The following is a 21,814-nucleotide window of genomic DNA, read 5'->3' as shown; positions in this document are numbered from 1 at the left end:
ACCAAGGAGGACACCATTGTAGAAAAAAATCATAAAAAAGCCAGACTGGAATTTGCCAAACTACATGATAAGCCACAAAGCTTCTGGGAGAAAGTCCTATGGACAGATGAGACAAACATAGAACTTTTTTGCAAGGTACATCAGCTCTATGTTCACAGATGGAAAAATGAAGCATATCAAGATAACACTGTCCCTACTGTAAAACATGGTGGAGGCTCTGTTATATTCTGGGGCTGCTTTGCTACAACTGGCACAGGGTGTCTAGAATTTGTGCAGGGTACAATGAAATCTTAAGACTATCAAGGGATTCTAGAGAGGAATGTGCTGCCCAATGTCAGAAAGCTTGGTCTCAGTCGCAGGTCATGGGTCTTGCAACAGGATAATGACCCAAAACACACAGCTAAAAACACCCAAGAATGGCTAAGACGAAAACATTGGACTATTCTGAAGTTGCCCTCTGAGTCCTGACCTAAATCCTGTTGAGCATCTTTGGAAAGAGCTGAAACATGCTGTGTGGAAAAGGCAACTGTCTGTTCAATTATGTCTCCTGATCTGAACCCAACCGAAATGCCTAGGAGGAAACCTAAAGTGACAAATTGAGCATCACTCTCCATTCAGTACCCAGGCTCTATAGATGCTAAATGTCAGTTTGATGTACCACCTTAGCCCATTGGCCTGTCCCAACAATAACAAAAGTCTGTTTCATAGATTATCATAGTACCCCAAAACTGATGTCCCCGCTGCTTTGGATATGGCTTGGCTGCAGGGCCGAGAATTTCGGTGACCGATACCATGAAGAACTTTTAGCGTGCTAGAAATCCAAGTCGACTTTCAAGGGATATATGGAGAATGTAGCGTCATAGGTTTTTTTATGAGACCTTTCTAATGAATATCCAGGAACCATGTATCTGAATGTACAGTGTCACAAATCAGCTAAGTGGTCCATGAAATATAATTTTTTCTAATGTGCAAACCTTATTGTTAAATTTGACAATTTTTTAAATAGTAAAACTGTCAAGTTTTTATTACTTTTTAACTTTATTTTATTACTGATATTGGCGTAACTATGTACTTCATTTGTGCATATATTCCCCATAAAACAGCTTGTTACCACTTCCAAGGTAATGAGCGGTAGAAAAGAAAGGGCTAAATGACACACTGATGGGATCACTAACTGCACGCTCGCTTTGAAATCTGCTCCTTACATTCCAATTAAATCCTACCATTACAGATATTCCAATATCGCTAGATTTCTTCTGGAAAAAAGGGCTAATTGAATTTGTTAGTAGCTTATTTTCTTTGACAGCTTCTTAATGTTTTTGATGTGACGAGTTAAACTTCGTTACCCCTATGTAATTGCTCCGTAATGCGTCACACTTGCCTGGATGTTTAGAAATAAGGAACAGCCTTGGTATCTCTTCTCCTTATAGGAATATTGTGGCTGCACAAACCGAAAAATGAGACTAGCTCTTCAGTGGCTTATAGAAAAATCAGCTGTTCCCCTAGGAATGGGTTTTGATTCTTTCTACACTGCGTGCAGCCAACATTTTTTTTTTTTTTTTTTTTTAGTTTTCTTTGAAACGTAAAAGTGAACTTCCCCTCAAGCTGCTTCACAGGAACTTCTCATCTTTAACCACCCTCTTGAAACATAAAATATGTATATATATATTGTGCACTGAAGTTAGAGGGACTCTGTCAAAAGGTTTTTGCCATTTAATACAAGAGCAGCAAAATTTAGTGGCAGAGACCCTTATTTCAGGAACGTGTCATTTAGCAGATTGTTGTAGTTTCAATACAACCAGTGTTTAATCAGCAGGAAATTACGAATATGGTTTTCTGAAACTGTAATATCCGTAGGATTAGCAATCAATAGTTAATCAATGAGGGTGGGGATCATGGCAACCCTACTAATCAGCTAGAAGAAGGACCCAAGCTTTCTTTATTTAGGCACAGCACTGTAAATATAGATGTGATTGTGTCTGTTCCTGATACTGCAGCCCAGTCCTGCCCCATGGATTTACGACTATTAGTGGTACACCCCCATCAATTATAGGCCATCTATGATAGCCTCTTATTTAGGGGAAATTCTAATTATAAACATTTACAGCATAAGACCTATGGTATTCCCATAGATTTCCTGTGTCGCTAGCCAAAATGAGCATCACTTGTAGATGACAGTACCCTGACAGACCCCACAATTATCTGATCTGAAAAGACCTCTTAGGACTTGTGTATGAAAATGATGGTCTTGGTGTCCAAGGCAAGAAATTAGTCCATGGTTCAATTGACAGAATTAAATGTGGCCGACCATTGTCTCAAGTGTCTTACGAGATTAGTTTTATTCATAAGCCCCTTTTAGCATTAAGCACCTATTCCTCGATTAACAAGGCTGTCTGGATACAGCATCCAATCCATCTGGACAAACCCTGCCAACCTTGCCCTAATAGTGTAGGGCATCACAGAGATAATTATAACCAGCCATTCTCGCTCTCCTGGCCACAATGTCTCCTATATAGTTTTTCACATGTAGGCTACAAACGCACATTAATGGTTACTACCTGAATTCCTACCTTTTGCTCAGTGTTAGCCGTGCACTACACTGTATGATTATGCCGTACCATACCCCACAAATCTTGTTTTTAATACCCTCTAATGTGAGCGATGGATAATTACGTTCGGTTGTTACAAGTATCTGCACAGATTTTTTGTTAATCATGCAAATGGCTTCATCTCTTCAGGGTTTTATGATCAAGAAAACAGATTACTGAAATGAGTAGGTTTCCGTGCTACATTTTATGCCGAAGCGAAGATACTTATATAATATGCTAAAGGATTTAGCTGATTGAGCATAGATTCTTGTTACTAGAAATCCTAAAAGAGAATACAGTGATAGATTTCTAAAATTGATACAGTCCGAGGCCTGGAAAAGACTAAAATCATTTTTTTGATATGTATAGCCATACATTATTCACAACAGCTATTTGGCATGAATGGGCCGCACGTTCCAATTCTGGAGCCTGAAAGCTGTGTGCTTCATTGAAATTAAAATTCCCATTGAGCTGCCGGTTGCCATGGTTAACACCGCCGTTGTAGTCCTAGGAAATGGGGGCATGAAATCGCTTTGAATGGTTGTTAGGAAATCAGCATAAATCACATACCTTCAGATATGTGCTTCCATATACCGCTTTGGCTGGGAGTCGGACGTTCAGCTGAGTGCTGTGACATGGGATTTTCAGTAAGCACTTAGTCAGCTGGAAACGCGGTGGAGTAAAGTCATTTCTTAGCTGACATGCTTCATTTTCACCAGGATGCCCACAATGGCTGAATGGGGGAAGACTGGTCTTTCTTTAGCACTATTCCAAGTGTCTGTAAAATACTTCCAACATCTGGTTGTGCATATAATATATGCATATGTGTATGTAATATATAGAGTACAGACCAAAAGTTTGGACACACCTTCTCATTTAAAGATTTTTCTGTATTTTCATGACTATGAAAATTGTACATTCACACTGAAGGTAACAAAAAAGTGTGAAACTGAAAATATGTCTTATATTCTAGGTTCTTCAAAGTAGCCACCTTTTGCTTTGACTGTTTTGCGCACTTTTGGCATTCTCTTGATGAGCTTCAAGAGGTAGTCACCGGGAATGGTTTTCACTTCACAGGTGTGCCCTGTCAGGATTAATAAGTGGGATTTCTTGCCTTATAAATGGGGTTGGGAACCATCAGTTGTGTTGAGTAGAAGTCTGGTGGATACACAGCTGATAGTCCTACTGAATAGACTGTTAGAATTTGTATTATGGCAAGAAAAAAGCAGCTAAGTAAAGAAAAACGAATGGCCATCAATACTTTAAGAAATGAAGGTCAGTCGGTCCGAAAAATTGGGCAAACTTTGAAAGTGTCCCCAAGTGCAGTGGCAAAAACCATCAATCGCTACAAAGAAACTGGCTCACATGAGGACTGCCCCAGGAAAGGAAGACCAAGAGTCACCTCTGCTTCTGAGGATAAATTTATCCGAGTCACCAGCCTCAGAAATCGCAGGTTAACAGCAGCTCAGATTAGAGACCAGGTCAATGCCACACAGAGTTCTAGCAGCAGACAAATCTCTACAACAACTGTTAAGAGGAGACTTTGTCCAGCAGGCCTTCATGGTAATATAGCTGATAGGAAACCACTGCTAAGGACAGACAACAAGCAGAAGAGACTTGTTTGGGCTAAAGAACACAAGGAATGGACATTAGACCAGTGGAAATCTGTGCTTTGGTCTGGGGAGTCCAAATTTGAGATCTTTGGTTCCAACCACCGTGTCTTTGTGTGATGCAGAAAAGGAAAACGGATGGACTCTACATGCCTGGTTCCCACCGTGAAGCATGGAGGAGGAGGTGTGATGGTGTGGGGGTGCTTTGCTGATGACACTGTTGGGGATTTATTCAAAATTGAAGGCATACTGAACCAGCATGGCTACCACAGCATCTTGCAGCGGCATGCTATTCCATCCGGTTTGCGTTTAGTTGGACCATCATTTATTTTTCAACAGGACAATGACCCCAGACGCACCTCCAGGCTGTGTAAGGGCTTTTTGACCAAGAAGAAGCGTGATGTGATTCTATGCCAGATGACCTGGCCTCCACAGTCACCAGACCTGAACCCAATCGAGATGGTTTGGGGTGAGCTGGACCGCAGAGTGAAGGCAAAAAGGCCAACTAGTGCTAAGCATCTCTGGGAACTCCTTCAAGATTGTTGGAAGACCATTCCCGGTGACTGCCTCTTGAAGCTCATCAAGAGAATGCCAAGAGTGTGCAAAGCAGTCATCAAAGCAAAAGGTGGCTACTTTGAAGAACCTAGAATATAAGACATAATTTCAGTTGTTTCACACTTTTTTGTTAAGTATATAATTCCACATGTGTTAATTCATAGTTTTGATTCCTTCAGTGTGAATGTACAATTTTCATAGTCCTGAAAATACAGAAAAATCTTTAAATGAGAAGGTGTCCAAACTTTTGGTCTGTACTTTACAGGATACAATATATGAACAGTTGCATCGATTCATTGGTGAACAAAATGGTATAGAAAATTCGGGATAGGCATGTTAAGACCCCCATGTAATTTAGAGAAAAGTCAGCCAAACCTACCAATAACTGGATCGTCCGACAGTCTGTGCATGGGGCCTAACGACATCTTCCCTGACAGATGATGCTGAGTGAAATGAGGGTTGTTGCTTTCCAATGCTTTTTAATATTCTGGAGGTGAGCGCTATGGCTGCAGCTTTGTCCGCTCTCCCCTTCTGAAAACCATGAACGTTTGGCTGAGCCAACCATTTGTGAATGGGGTAGTTGAGAGTTTTCTGCCAAACGAGTCCTCGGCTGACAGCTGCCTAATGTGGAAGGGTCCTTTATTATAGACCAGCAGAAGAAAAGGATAATGTCAACTTGTAGTTATATTCCAATAATGAGGCATCCCAGGATATTTTCCTCAGGGATTAGAAGATAAAACCTTCAGCAGTAAGCTGTCGATTTTCTTGCATTAAAGGGAATCGAACAGCAGGTTTTGGACCCCCAAATTATCTCACTTGTATTGGGTTGCTGTAATTGCTGATTAAATCTGTACCGTTTGCGTTTCAGTCCTTTATTCCTTTCCTGAGTAATCACTTTTCCTATTTTTATATAATGTAATGATGTAAAGAAAACTTATGATGCCATATAATAAAAATATCCTAAGTGGTACACTTCCTCAAGTATATCTTTCATGTTGGGGAGATGTTTGTATGTATAAGCATGTGGATAGATACAGTGTATTAGATTGAGGCCTGTCGCATCGGGAGGGCGGTAATGTCACCATGGGGGCAGGCATACGGCGCTGTTGTTGCCTAATGGCATCCTGTGATAATCTAATGACATTTGCATTAGGGGACTCGTGCTTGACGTGTACGCTTATATGCATTGTTTTTGTCCCAACTCTTCAAGAGTCTCATTTGCCCCTTGTTGTTTTTGACGTTGTGCCGTTCCTTTCATTGTCATTGGCGTACTTTTTATGAGGAGCCATGTTGGTGTTATTTGCTTTTTAAAGGGATTTTCCAACGAACAAAAGTTCATTTTAAAAATTGTCTGTCTGACCGTATACCGAACATACCACAGCTCCTGGGCAGGGGAGGAAGCAAAAGACAATACTGACATTACAGCAGGAGATCGCAGAGGATACATTTTGTGAGGTAAAATATTTTTTAAAAACATTGTGAAATATTTTACCTCACAAAATGAATCCACTGTGAGCCCCTGCTGTAATGTCAGTATAATCTTTTGCTTCCTCCCCTGGAGATGTGGTATGCTACGTACACGGTCACAGTCAATTTTTTTTTAAAAAGATCTTTCGTTCATGGGAAACTCCCTTTTAATGTGACCGGCTTCCTCTGCCTGTAGACTCGTCGCTTATCTGCCGCCGGGATCAGCCGAATTATTCACTGCACCTGCGTGTAACTCACACAGGTGCAGTAATTCAGACAGCCACTATCTTTGTGCAGACAGACAGCGGCGGTCACATTAAAACTGTGCATGTGCTCCTCCTGTACAAAGATGGCGGCAGTCAGTGAATCATTCGGCTGATCCCGGCGGCGGCTTGTTTGTGACTCTGTTCCTCTGGTGTTACTGTGCAAGAGGCTGCGTGTGTGTGTCGGGCGATGGTGATCCGCTGGTGGTACTGCGCAATAGGTTGGTACCAGCAGCAGTTTCCATATTGGGACACCCATAACTTGGGTGTCCCAATATAGCGGTCGGTGAACTTCCTCCGCTTGGAATTCTGGGATACGGTGACATCTGGACAGAACAGGAAATGAAAACATTACAAGGCAATTATGGTATATTATGCGTGTATATATGTGTATTTGTGTATATAGCTGTGTGTATGTATGCTTATATATGCATGTGTGTATATGTGTATGTGCACTGTATATATGTGTGTGTATTAGTAGTGTTCTATATACAGGTCTTTACTTTATTTTCAAAGTAGATTTTATTTTTCCCACATCATTGTTTTATAAAAGACACTGAAATATGACGCAGCCTTTTATATGGTCTTAGTTATTGTTTTTCATTATTTTTGTGTAGGTATTACTGAAGGTCTGGCGATAAGACCGAAATGTTGATATAATTTTAGATTACTTGTTCCGATAAAAATGACCTTATCTACATTAAAGTGCTAAGTTTTGTGTATTGTCCTCCTGTCTGAGTGACCTGCCTGATCCTGTCAGTAGGATTGATGCCTGCGCATGCCCCATCCTAGCGCTCTCACTGGAGTGGTCACTTAGAAAAGAGGGTGAGAGAAAAGGGAGAGAGCTGTAAGGGCTGGGTGGGCTAAGCCCCCTCTGCACTGATGGTTCATTTACATCAACTTTGGAAAAGTGATTTACTCTGAAATAGAATAAATGATTGAAAAAACAAAGGTATGGAATTAATATACATTATAGCGACCTAACAGATGAGATCAGTTGGGAGATTAATAATTCCTTATGTTCTCCCCGGGTTTGCGTGGGTTTCCACTCTGGGTTCTCTGGTTTCCTCCCACATTCCAAAGACATACTGATAGGGAATTTAGATTGTGAGCCCCACTGGGGACAGTGATAAACTGTAAAGCGCTGCAGAATATGTTAGCGCTATATAAAAATAAAGATTATTATTTTATTCCTTCCTTTTATTTGTCTATTCTCAGTGATTGGCAGGATCTTCTAATATTCCAATTTTACATGTACATATAGAACCTGGTGACTTAATGGTCTTTGTTTAAAATTCACTCCATGATGCACAGTTGAATGGAGCATTGACCGCAGAAGAGAAAACCTTCCCACCATGCTGCTGGATGTGCTCCCAGCATTCAGCCTTAATGGCTGACCTGGAAAAACCACACTGATTGTATCACTGCTTGAATGGTGCTAATGCCGGCCATAATGCAGAAAGGTATACAGATGAAAGCGTACGTGTAAATGGTAATATAATTAAAATCTGTACAAATGTAATCAGAACGTTCCCTGATACTGATCATAAATCAGAGCAAGTCTTAACATTTCTGCAGGGAAGTGTTGCCATATCTCTGTATTTCCCTATTGTGAGCGTCAGGTTCATATAAGCATTGTTATTACACAAGCGACGTCTGTAGTATTCCATTAGGTTAAGGCACCATCCAGTAGACATTTGTACTTCATGTGTAATGGCCTTTAATACAGCAGTCTGTTATGTGTGATATAAATGTGTGGTCCATAAATAAATATGCCATATTTAATCTGTGTGATTTTATTACATGCGATTTGAAGTGTTGATTGTAATGAGTTCCTTCCGTACGTGCCGCGATGTGGCCTTTCTGTAGCGGTGCGATGGCTCATTGCCCTCTGTGAAGATGCGTTACATGGAGAGCACAGAAGCACCCTAATAAAACCAAATGAGCTCTTTCTAGGCGTGCATTTCCTCAGATGAATGATTCTCCTCTGTCTTTATAGCAAGCTGTACCATCACGTTCCTCAACACTTTACATCTGGTTCGGCCTGAAGCCTCAATGTAGATCATCTCGAGAGGCGTAACAATGGGCTTGTGAAAAAAGAAACAGAAGAAACTGCAGGAAATGGACAAGATGCATCAAACTCAAAGCGAATCTGTCACCATGTAGATGTAACGTAGACAGACCCGGATTCCAGCGATGTGTCACTTACTGGGCTAGTTGCTGTAATTTTGACAATCTTTGGTGATATACAGTGATTTTCTCAGTAAACCTTCTGCCATGTAGTCATCCATATTCATGACTCTATAACCCTGTCCTGATTACGAATTACTAGTATACTGCCTATGCACAGCTGTCAACAAGTGATATCGGCAGGGTTATACAAAGCTCAACATCCAGATAACTACAAGATCTATAGAAGATAAAACGGTGATTTTATAAAAGTGATAGCTGGCAGACCAGTAAATGATACATCCCTGGAATTGGGGTCCCCTACATAGCAAAAGCCTGGTGTCCGATTTCCTCTAATGGCCACCATGATATCAGTATTTGGAGGGCTGGGGATTGTGTAAAGAAGTTACTCGGCTATAAATGTTTTTAGTGTTAATTCTTAGCTGTCTGGTGTAACCTTCAGAAGAAATTCAGCATTGTCTAAGGGGAGGAATTGTGTGTTTTGGGTCTACTTCGGACATTGAGTTGGAGGATTTTCCAGTTGACCGCAGTTACGATGACATCCCATGGTGATCTAAATTGTGAAAGGTTTGTGTTTCCTGCTACTCATTGTACTGTTTATCTTTGTCATTTCAGGTCCCGGTATTACGGCCCACGGATCTGATGGTGGAGGCTACCACGAGAAGAGTGTTTTCCAATGCACACACATATCACATTAACTCAATATCTGTGAACAGCGACTACGAAACGTACATGTCAGCAGACGACCTACGAATCAATCTGTGGAACCTGGAGATAACAGACCGAAGTTTTAGTATCCTTTGGCTGTGATCGGCTAGTCTAAACCAATAAACAGAGTTATGCTGTGTATTTGGCGCAGGGTTAGATAATATCAGGAATCTATGGCAATATACCATTCATTGTCGTTTCCACTGATTATCAGAGACCTGGAAATACCCAGTCTGTATCTTTGGATTGTTGTGTTCCCCATTGGGTGCAAATCCTGACTGGTTGGGGAATTACTGTTCTTTTGCTACAACCAGCTAGTTTTTTTTTTTTTTTATCCCTTGTAATCTATTTTCACCAGATCTGGAATTGATGTATGTACAATATACCCTTAACTCCTCAACAACCAGATATTGTGGACATAAAACCAACCAACATGGAAGAGCTCGTTGAAGTCATTACGGCCGCTGAGTTCCATCCGCATCATTGCAATACCTTTGTGTACAGCAGCAGTAAAGGGACGATACGACTGTGCGACATGCGTTCTGCTGCTCTGTGTGACAAGCATTCAAAGTGTGAGTTGTAATCAAATGGAAAGTGTTCAATGGAAAAACAGACACTTGTTATACGACTGAACCCTAGATGTTGGTAGTGTTTCCTGACTAATGGGAATGTAACCCCAGGAATATTACTGGTTTCAAGGATTAAAGTGGCTGTAAAGGACTAAATAAGTAATTGACCCATCGCTAGAGTAGGTGGGGATTTGGTACCTGTTACCCCACAGATATTATATTATCTGCTGAGGCATATAAGCAGAATACTGCAGCTCCCTACTCTGTTTAGGGGCTGATGCTGGGTACTACATCTTATCCCTGCTTTTTAAAGATGCACTCCCATCAAAGGTTTTATTCTCTTACTGTATTGCAATCATCATCACTATATGGCGCTGTGTCCTTGCAATTGCTCATTCGGCCTTTCTACCCTGTGAATTCTTTGCTCTGTGCAGAAACAGGAAGTCACTTGTCCCTGCATTTGCATGTCCCCTCTTCAACTCCTGACCCCAGCTGCTCCCCCTGGCAAGGACTCAGTAGAAAGAATACTGACCTCCTGATTCTACATAGAGCTTAGAAGGATGAAAAACCAGAAAGCATGAAGTATAACAACTCAAAAAATTGCGTTTAAAATATATGTTTATTAGTGCAAACAAGCAAAACTTAATAATTGTTTAGAACAAAATCCAAATGTATAGTCAAAAAGATTGTATAATACAGAGTCATTTGAGTATTGAAACTGGGTGCAATAAAATCAGTGTTGCACCATGGACACAGAAAAGGGGGGGTTTTATGAATGTAGTAACAAGAACCAATGGCTACCTATAAGGTAAAGTGGAGTGCCAATGCTTAATAAGTCCCTAAGCAGCCATACAGGGTCAGAGCGTTACACAAGGTAAAGGGAAAATACCCTATAGTCCAGTGACCCCAAAGTAGTCTAAATATAGGGGAACCAGTCCCATATTATCATCTTACCCTTTTCGTTCTCCATGACTGTCAACACGCGCCCCTACGCGCGTTTCGCCCACGGCTTCGATGAAGTATCTCAGGGTATTATCCCAATTAGTCCTGGGTGATCCAGACGGGACTGTCTTTTATGGCTATGGTATCTGTATCTGAGGTTTTGTTTCTGAGCTTAGAAGGATGCAGTTAGTCAGTTTTTACTCATATTGTCATAGACCTAATAGAAACGAGAGGAATTAGCCATGTAGAAGGACAGAATGAGCAATTGTAAGTACACAGTGCTGTATAATAGTATGATTGCAATATATTAAAGGGATAAGCATTTTGATGGGAGTGCTTCTTTAAGTATCTGAAAAATTGTAAGAGCTGTAAATTATATTTACCCAATCTTTGTATGGTAAAGAACCACAAAGTGGATAAATATGATCCTTCCCTTTTAGGCTTTTTGTTCTTTTTTTATTGTTAATTTTTAAGTGTGTGCCTTATGTTTCATGAAGTTCAGATAGAAATGTAAAACCTGGAATAACTTCTCCCGATGGCTGACAACTGTGAGCAATCTCCTAGTAGTCTAATTTCCAAACATGAGCAGTTTAGCATATATATACTGTATATGTGTGTGTGTATTGTTCCTACTGTTCCTGTGATCATTCTGATTTTTTTTTTAACCCCTTCACAACATTTGCAGTATATACACGTCATGGTTGGGAAGGACTTCCTCACCAATGCAGTGTATATATAGGTCATTGCGAACGCCCATGCACAAGATTTTGTGCGCATGCGATCGCGCTGGATGTCAGCTGATTCTGACAGTTTCCACCCGGAGAGCCGGAAGACAGAGCGGCGGTGGAACGGGGAGAGGTGAATATCGCAAGTGTCGGGGGCCTGAGCGACGAGAGGAGAGTGTGATTTTTTTTATTTATTTATTTTTTTAATCACAGCAGCAGCATATGGTCCACAATCAACCTTTATGCAACATTATATGGGGCACATTTTCTATGTAGCATTTTATGGGGCCATAATCAACCTTTGTGCAGCTTTATATGTGGCATATTTTAATATGGAGCATCTTATGGGGCCCATCATAAACTGTATGGAGCATTATATGGGGCGTACTTTGTATGGAGCATATTATGGGGCCCATCATGAACTGTATGGAGCATTATATGGGGCTCCTGATTCAATATGGGTATTCAAAAACACTTAACCTACTGATGTCTCAGTTAATTTTACTTTTATTGGTATCCATTTTGTTATTTTTGAAATTTACCAGTAGCTGCTGCATTTCCTACCCTAAGCTTATACTCGTCATTACGGTTTCCCAGTTTTTTGTGGCAAAATTAGGGGTCTTGGCTCATACTCGGGTCAGCTTATACTCGAGTATATACGGTAAATAAAATAAATTCTTCACCTTCTGTTGATTTTTTTTTTCCATTCTGCCTCCAAAGATTGCAGTAAAGTAAGGCTCACATTTATCCTGTGCTCTACACTGAGCGCTTACAGAGTTTCCATGTAAATCTTTGAAATGTGTGATTCAGATGGAACGCCTAGAGGACGATTTCCTATAAAGAGGTAGATGGAGGCACAGTGGACGCTGTCTGGCCTGTGATGCTGCGTCTCCCGTATTTTTAAGCATGCATAAAGGTGTGGTCCACCACAGATTTGTGCACCTCTGAAAAGAAGGAAGCCACTGAACAGAGGCCAGACTGAATCCAAAGTAACTCTGCGGCCTCATTATAGTTAGCGATGAGCGAGTGTACTCGTTGCTCTGGTTTTTCCGAGCACGCTCGGGTGGTCTCCGAGTATTTGTAACTGCTCAGAAATTAAGTTTTCATCGCATCAGCAGCATGATTTGCGGCTACTAGACAGCTTGAACACATGTGGGGATTCCCTAGCAACCAGGCAACCCCCACATGTACTCAGCCTGGCTAATAGCTGTAAATCATTCATCTGCGGTGATGAAAACTAAATCTCTGAATATTAACAAATACTCGAAGACCACCCGAGCGTGCTCGGGGAAAACCCGAGTAACGAGTATACTCGCTCATCACTAATTATAGTGAATGGATCCCTTCGATAGGTGTAATTCAAATTACGTCACTTAGAGATTTAGATGGAAACCCCGATATCCGTGCTCGGCCTAGAGTGCCGGATAAAAGTTAGCCCAAATGTTATGTAAAATGTTCCCAATAAAAGCTTTAAACTCAATCCACAAAAAAGCAAGTCCCCTATCAGGTCTGTCATTTGTCATTGGAAATATAGGGGGCTTCTACCGTACTGGTAGTACAAAGGCTCTGGAAAAGCAAAATGGCTCCTCGCCTCCCAAAAAGAAATCCACGAATTCTGCACTCCCAAATACAAGTATTCTCTCCCTTGTAAGCCCCAATGTGCTTAAACCACATTTAGCTTCCACATTTTTGGCATTTCTGTAGTGATGAGGGCCTACCTATTGTACGGGATATGTGTCTCCAGAAGCATGAGCTCGGCATAACATACTGGGCACTACAACGGCAGTTTGCAATTTTCACTCCGCAACATCCACTATGCGTTTCTGATAAACGCCCAATAGTCACTAAAAATAGTCACTATACTTTATAGATAAATTCCAAAATGGGGTCACTTGAGGAGGGATTCTGCTCGTCTAGCACTTACGAGCTCTGAAGTCCGCAAACTATTCTAGGAAAATCTGAGCTCCAGGACGCAAATAGCGCTCCGTCCCTCCCAAGGCTGTACAGCCACATATGAGGTATTTCTACATACAGCAAATATAGTTTGACAAATTTTGGTACCATTTTTACCCATTTCCCAGTGTGAAAATTTAAAATCTGTTGATAAAGAAATTTTTATAACCAAAAATGTATTTTTATTTTTTTCTTCACAGCCCAATGGTATAAAATTCTCTGACCCTGCTTCCCCCTTTTTGAATTCATTGAGAGGTGTAGTTTGTAAAATGGGGCCTCCTATGGGGTCCTGCTGTTTTGGCATCCTAGGGGCTCTACCAATGTGACATCGCTCACTCAAACCAGTTCTGAAAAAAATCTGAACTCCAATATGGTGATTCTTCCCTTTGAGCTTTGCACTGTGCCTCAGAAGTAGTTTTCAACCACATATGGGGTATCTGTGTACTTGGGAGAAATGGCACAACAAATGTTAGGGTCATTTCTCCTGCTATCCTTGTGAAAATGAAAAAATTGGGGGATTAAACAACATTTTTGTGGGAAAAATATATAATATTTTTTTCATTTTCACAGATCAACATTGTAAACGTATGTGAATCACCTGTGGGTTCAAGGTGCTCTCGACACATCTAGATACATTCTTTGAGGGGTCTAGTTTCCAAAATGGGGTCACTTGTGGGGTTTCCACTGTTTAAGCACATCAGGGACATGGTGTCCACTAATTGTTCCAGCAAATTTTGCAGTGGTGTTCCCCCACATATAGGGTATGCTCAGGAGAAATTGTACAACAAATTTTGGTGTCTCTTTTTTCCTGTTGGGCTACATTCACATTTGTATTGCGCAGCGTAGGCGACGCAACGCACAACGCAGCGTTTTGTGACGCATGCATTCATTTTTTGCATGATTTTTGGCGCAGAAAAAACTGCATCATGCAGCGTCCTCTGCGCCCTGACAGTTGTGCCAAAATGACGCATGCGTCACAAAACGCAAGACAACGCATGTCCATGCGCCCCCATGTTAAATATAGGGGCGCATGACGCATGCGTTGCCACGGCTGCGCCGCACGACGCTAATGTGGACGTAGCCTTACCCTTGAAAAAATAAAAGTGGGTCCAATAATCTTGAAAAAAATTCCTGTGAAGCACCTGACTGTTTAATAAACTTCTCGAATGTGGTTTTGAGCAGCTTCAGGGGTTTGTTTTTTAGAATGGTGTCACTTTTGGGTATTTTCTGTCATATAGGCCCCTCAGTCACCTCAAATGTGATGTGGTCCCTAAAAAAAATTGTTTCGTAAATTTTGTTTAAAAATGAGAAATCGCTGGTCAACTTTTAACCCTTCTAACTTCTTAATTAAAAAAAAAATTGTGCTAATGTCAGGTAAACATGCGGGAAATGTTATTAAGTAATTTGGGTGACATAACAATTAAAAGTTTAAGGCTATGTGCACACGTTCAGGTTTTTTTTTACGTTTTTTTCGCGATAAAACCGCATTAGAAACCGCAGATATGCATCCTATCATTTAGAATGCATTCTGCAATTTTTGTGCACATGATGCGTTTTGTTCCGCGAAAAAAAACATTGCGGTAAAAAAAAGCATGTTCATTAATTTTGCGGGTTTTTTTCCCGCTATTCTATGCATTTGGAAAAACGAAAGAAAAAAAAAAAGCATCAAAACCGCGCCAAAAACGTGAAAAAAATGCATGCGGATTTCTGGCAGAAATGTCCGGGTTTTGTCAGAAAAATTTCTGCCAGAAATTCTGATGTGTGCACATACCCTGAAAGTTGCAATATTTTTGCCTAAACTTAATCTGGTGACAGGTCCTCTTTAAAGCATATTCCAGAAAACATGTAGTCCTCCTTATTTAGTTGCTTGTTCTTTTCCATTAAATGGAAATCTTTTTACATTTTCTTCCTATCAGGTGAAGATCATTACACTGTGTTGCAAAATGTGAAAAGCATGGCAGTCAGCAGAAGAAAGTGTCCTTTAATTAACTTAAAGGGAGGGATACAACTGTACAATATGCATTAGATGGTTCAGTGAAGCATTCCACACAAGCAAATGCCCTTAACCTTCTCAGTGTGTGACCTGAGAATTGTATTTAGACTGGGGGAGATGCTCTTAGAATTGCCACTTCACCATGAAAAAATATTTTTAATGCAGTATACTATTTCTCACAATGTAACTAAACACTAAAACTGACACAAAGAGCTAATTTGTGATGTACCGTAAAAGGGCCTTAATTATATTGGTGGTGAATTTCAGTTCTTTTACTACATGCCACAGGATTAAGAGCTATTGAAGAACCCATTGTGAGCACTACATGTGAAACAAGGGAATTTCCATAGTAGCAGACCTGGTTTTCTGCATGTATGAACTTTGATCAATTATTTGACACTGCAAATTTCCTGCAATGAAGTCTGGGCACATTGGGGGAGATGTAAACCTGGCGTATAATAATAGTGACCTTTATTTATATAGCGCCAACATATTCCGCAGCGCTTTACAGTTTAACAGTTCATACACAAGTCATAAGTAACAGCATAAACGATAATACAATGATTCAAGCTAAATTAAACGACCCTGCTCTTGAGAGCTTACAATCTACAATGAGGTAGGGGGAGACAAAGTACAGGGGCTTATTTACAATGGTGGTCCAGCCATCTTGAGGGAGTGGGGGATAGATAAAGGATGCATGAGGTAGTCGGCAGCCAGTATCTGTGGTGCTATTGGGTGCAGTGGAGTTTGAAGGAGGGTTATTATCAGATGGTTAATAGGCTATACACACACAAACACTTTGATTAGGGAACGTGATAGGCCACCCTAAACAGATGTATTTTTAGAGGGCGCCTAAAACTGTGTAAGTTGTGGATAATCCTAATTTCTTGGGGTAGAGCATTCCAGAGGATTGGCTCGACCTGGGAGAAGTCTTGGAGCCAGGAGGTACGGATTAGCGCAGAGGTTAGTCGAAAGTTGCTTGCAGAGAGTTAGGAGCAGGTAGACTGCTAAACAGAAATGAGGAAGGAGATGTAGGGGGCTGCCACACTATCCCCTTGATAAAGCGGTTATATGGAATAAGCGAAACGTACGTCGGGGGTCTTTTTATCCTGGTTCCGGTCCGGTGTGCGGTGTAGCCCTTCTTATCTGCGGTAAGCCCCAATATTTCACTATTAGTGACGATTTGTCACTTTATTATATGTACTACTGGCTTCCTGCAGCGCTGTGTATTTTCAGTCTGTTGTATCAGACTGTTTGGGATTTTTTTTTTTTTTTGTGCTCCCGCACACTGGGTGGATACTGGTTTCCCGTGTTTCCATCCTTTCTTGCACTTTATATTGTGTTCTCTGCTTATATACGATCATCTTACGTCACTTACTGTATGTATATTTATACCCTATATTTGTAATAAATTTATATACCTATTATACTCCTGGTTCTCCTGTTTATACTGTGGAGAGCTTTGTGGGTGAGAACAAGCAGTTTGAATTGGATTTTTAAATGAATGGGCAGCCAGTGCAATGATTGGCACAGAGTAGATGCGTCCAAGTACCGATTAGCCAGATAGGTGACCCAGGCTGCTGCATTAAGGATTGACTGCAGAGGGGCAAGTCGAGGGAAGGCCAATTAATAGAGCATTAGTCGTCCAGGCAGGAGTGGATCAGGGCAACAGTGAGGGTCTTTGTTGTTTCCATGGTGAGAAAGGGGTGGATTGTAGAGATGTTCTTTAGGTTTAAGCGGCAAGAGATTGTATATGGGAGGTGACGGGAAGATTGGTGTCAAAGGTAACACCCAAACAGTGTGTCTGCTGCTTAGGCGTTATTATGGTGCCATCCACAGAGAGGGACTGTCATGATCCTATGGTAGTTTACGGACTGACTTGCCAGGGGTTATTTATTTGTGGCCTCTCTCTGGTTCTGGGATAGCTTTTTATAGCCTTGGTTAGCTAGAGTCCTTGTCAGTTATAATTCTGCCCTCGGCTGATTTAAGTTGACCCTGGTGTTTTGTGTGTTTGTGCCTGTTCTGCGAGAATATTTCCTGTTGCCGATCCGGTCTGTCCCCCACATTGCTATTGCCAGTTGATTCTGTGCGTTGTTCGGTTCTATTGTTAATTGACTTCTGCTTGACACCTAACTACGTTTTTTTTGTCTCACTCCTTTTATCCTGCGTTGTCCTCCTATCACTGACCTTGGCTTGTCTGACTCCACTCCCGGCGTTGCCGTCTCTTACTTTCAGCCTTGCGACCCCCCAGGACGCTCTGTTGCTAGCTCTTGTCTATAGGATCTTCCCATTCTGGTCACATGACCTGCCAGGTCCTTGTCTGTGTCTCTTCACACTGCCGTTTCAGCCTGCTACTCTTCTCCTTCCCTCCCCCTCTGGAGTATGCGCACGGTAAGCACAGTCTTCTTTGGTTTAGTCCTCTCCCTCTTTTGTGTGTATGCACTGCACACACTGTCTGTTTCCTCACATTGAGATGTCAGATTTAGGGAGGTTAGAAGACGGCGGGAACAGAAGTAGTTCAGTTTTGAAAAGGTGGAGTTTCAGATAGAGAGCCGACATGATGTTGGAGACTGCGGACAGTCACTGGTGTTCTGTAGTACAGCGGGGGTAAGGTTAGGGGATGATGTGTATAGTTGTGTCATCAGCATAAAGATGGTACTGAAAGCCAAATCTGCTGATTGTCCGTCCATTATTGGCCATGTAGAAAGAGAGGGCTCATACTCACCTGCGAGAAACTCTGATGAGTCTTGTGTGTTAATACCCGGCACTGCACTCAGATCGGAGCGTATGGCTGCATAGGAATACATGCAGCCACACGCTTCACTCCTGAGTGCTGGCAGCAGCGCCGGGTATTAACCTGCGAGACTCATCTGAGTTTCTCGCAGGTGAGTATTGGCCCTGACAGTGAGAAAAAGAGACTAAGTGGAGCCAGCGAACGATACACTGAAGGAGTGGTCAGAAAGATAGGAAGAGAACCAGGAAAGAGCAGTGTCCTTTATGCCTATTGATTGGAGCATAGAGAGTAGGAGATGGTGGTCAACAGTGTCAAAAACTGCAGCTAGGTTGAGAAGAATGAGCAGAGAGTGGTGACCGTTACATTTTGCTGTCAGAAGGTTGTTGGTCACTTTGATGAATGCGGTTTATGTAGAATGTAGGGGTGGTGTAAGCCAGATTGTGATAGATCTAGGAGAGAGGGTTTTTTAGTAATGGAGTAAAGGTACCGTCACACATAACGGTATCGTTAACGATATCGTTGCTTTTTGTGACATAGCAACGATATCGTTAAGGAAATCGTTGTGTGACAGCGACCAACGATCAGGCCCCTGCTGGGAGATCGTTGGTCGCTGAAGAAAGTGCAGAACTTTATTTCGTCGCTGGATCTCCCGCTGACATCACTGGATCGGCGTGTGTGACACCGATCCAGCGATGTCTTCACTGGTAACCAGGGTAAACATCGGGTTACTAAGCGCAGGGCCGCGCTTAGTAACCCGATGTTTACCCTGGTTACCAGCGTAAAAGTAAAAAAAAAAAAAACGGTACATACTTACCTACCGCTATCTGTCCCCGGCGCTGTGCTTCTCTGCACTCCTCCTGCACTGGCTGTGAGCACAGCGGCCGGAAAGCAGAGCGGTGACGTCGCCACTCTGCACTGACTGAGCACAGCGGCCGGAAAGCAGAGGAGTGCAGAGAAGCACAGCGCCGGGGACAGACAGCGGTAGGCAAGTATGTACTGTTTGTTTTTTTTACGTTTACGCTGGTAACCAGGGTAAACATCGGGTTACTAAGCGCGGCCCTGCGCTTAGTAACCCGATGTTTACCCTGGTTACCCGGGGACTTCGGGATCGTTGGTCGCTGGAGAGCTCTCTGTGTGACAGCTCTCCAGCGACCAAACAGTGACGCTGCAGCGATCGGCATAGTTGTCGGTATCGCTGCAGCGTCGCTAAGTGTGACGGTACCCTTATGATAGATTGTTTGACGGTGGAGGGGAAAATACCAGAAGAGAGGGAGAGGTTGAACATTGTAGTTAGGTGCGAAGTGACGACTGGAGAGAGAGATTAGAAAGATGTGAGGGAATGGGGTCAGTAGTGCATGTAGTCGGATGAGATGATGAGAGGAGCCCGGAGACGACTACTTCTGTAATGTGGAAAGTGAGCCAGAGGAGATGTGGGGAGGGATGGGAGTCCTTGTGGCTGGGAATGGGTTTCCTGATGGATATTATCTATTTTCTCTATAAAATGAGGCCAAGTCATCAGCACAGATGTCTGTGATAAGGGAACGAGTTTTTGAACTGAGGGAGTGAAAGGTGGTAAAGCTTTTTTGTGTTGTTAGTGAGGAGATCATGGTGGTGTAGTAGGTCTGTTTGGCAAGGTAAAATGCAGAGTTATAGGTCCTTAACATAAATTTGTAGTGCATGACATTTTCTGTTGTGTGACTTTTCCTCCCTAGGCGTTTAGCTCTCCTAGAGCTTCACTGGAGAAATCTAGTTTGAGATGTGAGCCAGGGCTGTTTTACTCTGTGTTTGGAGGTTCTGAGAGTTTGAGGGGCTACTTGGTCCAGGGTGCTTCTGAGTGTCATTATAGTGGTGTCAAATCAAATCAGGACAGGAAAAAGAGATTTGGGACAGTGATGAGTGCAGGGAGTCTGAAAGTGTATGAGGGTTAATGGCTTGTAGATTTCTGCATGCTGGGGTGGGTGAGGATTTGTGAGCGTGAAGGAGAAAATGAGGTGGCCAGAGGAGAAGAGGTGTGTAAGTAGGAGATTGAACAGAGTCAAACAAAGACCAGATCAAGGGTGTTAACGTCTGTGTGTTTCTGAGGTTGAGAACTGTGAGAGACCAAGAGAAGTGGTTAGTTAGGAGCTGGGATGCAGATAAGGAAGTGGGGTTGTTTATGGGGATGTTGAAGTCTCCCAGGATAAGGGTTGGTAGTTTGGAGGACATGAAGTGTGGCAGCCAGGCAGAGAAATGGTCAAGGAAGTGGGTGGGTGAGCCTGGGGGACGGTATATGACCACTACTCGGAGGGAGAGGGTATGGAAGAGCCTGATGTGTGGACCTCAAAAGGAAGGAATGAGAACTGGGGGGATGACCTGGAAAGAGCATTGTGGCGACAGGAGTATGCCGACTCCACCACAAAGTCTGTTTGCGGGTCTCGGGGGAATGGGAAAAATGTAAACCGCCACAAGAAATGGCAGCGGGGAGATGGTGTCGGAATCCTGACGTATATAATCCTGGCATATATGCGCTATGCCAACCAATTGGTATTGATCTTCCTATTAGCATGTATCCGCTGAGAAATTGAGCTTGAAATCTGATTGTAGGTTGCATCCCGTAAATCCTGTTATTCTGTAATAACGTTAAAGGAATCTCAGCAGGTTTTTACTATGTAATCTGACAGCACCATGAGACAATGACCCTTATTCCAGCGTTGTGTCACTTAGGGACAGGGAAGGAGCCCCTAAACTATCGCTAGGGGGTGCTTTAGCTCACCCCGTTCCTCAGATTACTTCTGATGGTGAAGACTCAGAGGCCACGTACCTTGCCTTAGCTCCTGAATCTGCCCTCAGTCTGTACCCTTCACCCACCCAGAGAAGAAGGGAGTAGGTGTATACCGTAATACACCAACCAGGCTAACAAGGTAATACAAACTAGGGTAAAGGAAAACACTAATCATAGAAATATACTTACACAAACAGAGGAATTCATCGGGGAGTGGTGGATGGGGCTAAACCACAGTAGAAGTGGAATAATCACACGCCCAAAGCCTAGCAACAGTCACAGATAAATCCATCAAACGCCTTGTCCAGCAACAACCACCAACAACCTCCAGCCATGCAGCACAAGCTACCACTGACAATGTGTGATAGCCAGGACCAGGTTTATATAAGAGATGGCAATGGCTAACAGAGCACAGCTGAGAGCCTTAATGCAGAAAGCTTCCACAAGCTCTCAACTGAGCAGAATAACCCCTGCACTGCTTAAAGAAACTTGCACCGTTTAATATGCAGGTGAAGTGCTTCTAATCAGTGCAGGAGTAGTAGAAAAGCCGCTGCTGTCTTCTGGCTCCTCTCTCTCTCTCTCATGGTAAACCCGTGACAGTGGGAGTGTGAGAGCTTTCCACACAAACCTAAAGAAACAGAAGGGGTCTCAACTTTAGGCAGCTCCTGCAACGGCCTGCGATGAGGATAAATGTACAAGAGTGCATATAGGCCTAGCCATGTCCACAATTTGTGGGCTGGTCTGAGAATGGCAATA

General features: G+C 42.5%; 1 protein-coding gene across 2 annotated transcripts in view; it reads left to right on the top strand.

The window, feature by feature from the left end:
- Window positions 1–21,814, top strand: part of PPP2R2B (protein phosphatase 2 regulatory subunit Bbeta) — a 403,054-nt gene that overhangs the window by 367,349 nt on the left and 13,891 nt on the right. For both annotated transcript variants that reach the window (XM_069764074.1, XM_069764075.1), the window contains exons 5-6: window positions 9,289–9,466; window positions 9,789–9,953. In XM_069764074.1, coding sequence (XP_069620175.1) covers window positions 9,289–9,466; window positions 9,789–9,953 — 343 coding nt within the window. The remainder of the gene's footprint in view (window positions 1–9,288; window positions 9,467–9,788; window positions 9,954–21,814) is intronic.

Source organism: Ranitomeya imitator, chromosome 4 (genome assembly GCF_032444005.1).
Source record: "Ranitomeya imitator isolate aRanImi1 chromosome 4, aRanImi1.pri, whole genome shotgun sequence".
NCBI classification, from domain to species: Eukaryota; Metazoa; Chordata; class Amphibia; order Anura; family Dendrobatidae; genus Ranitomeya; species Ranitomeya imitator.
The sequence above is the reverse complement of the archived record's forward strand: the minus strand, read 5'-3'. Positions and strand labels throughout refer to the sequence as shown.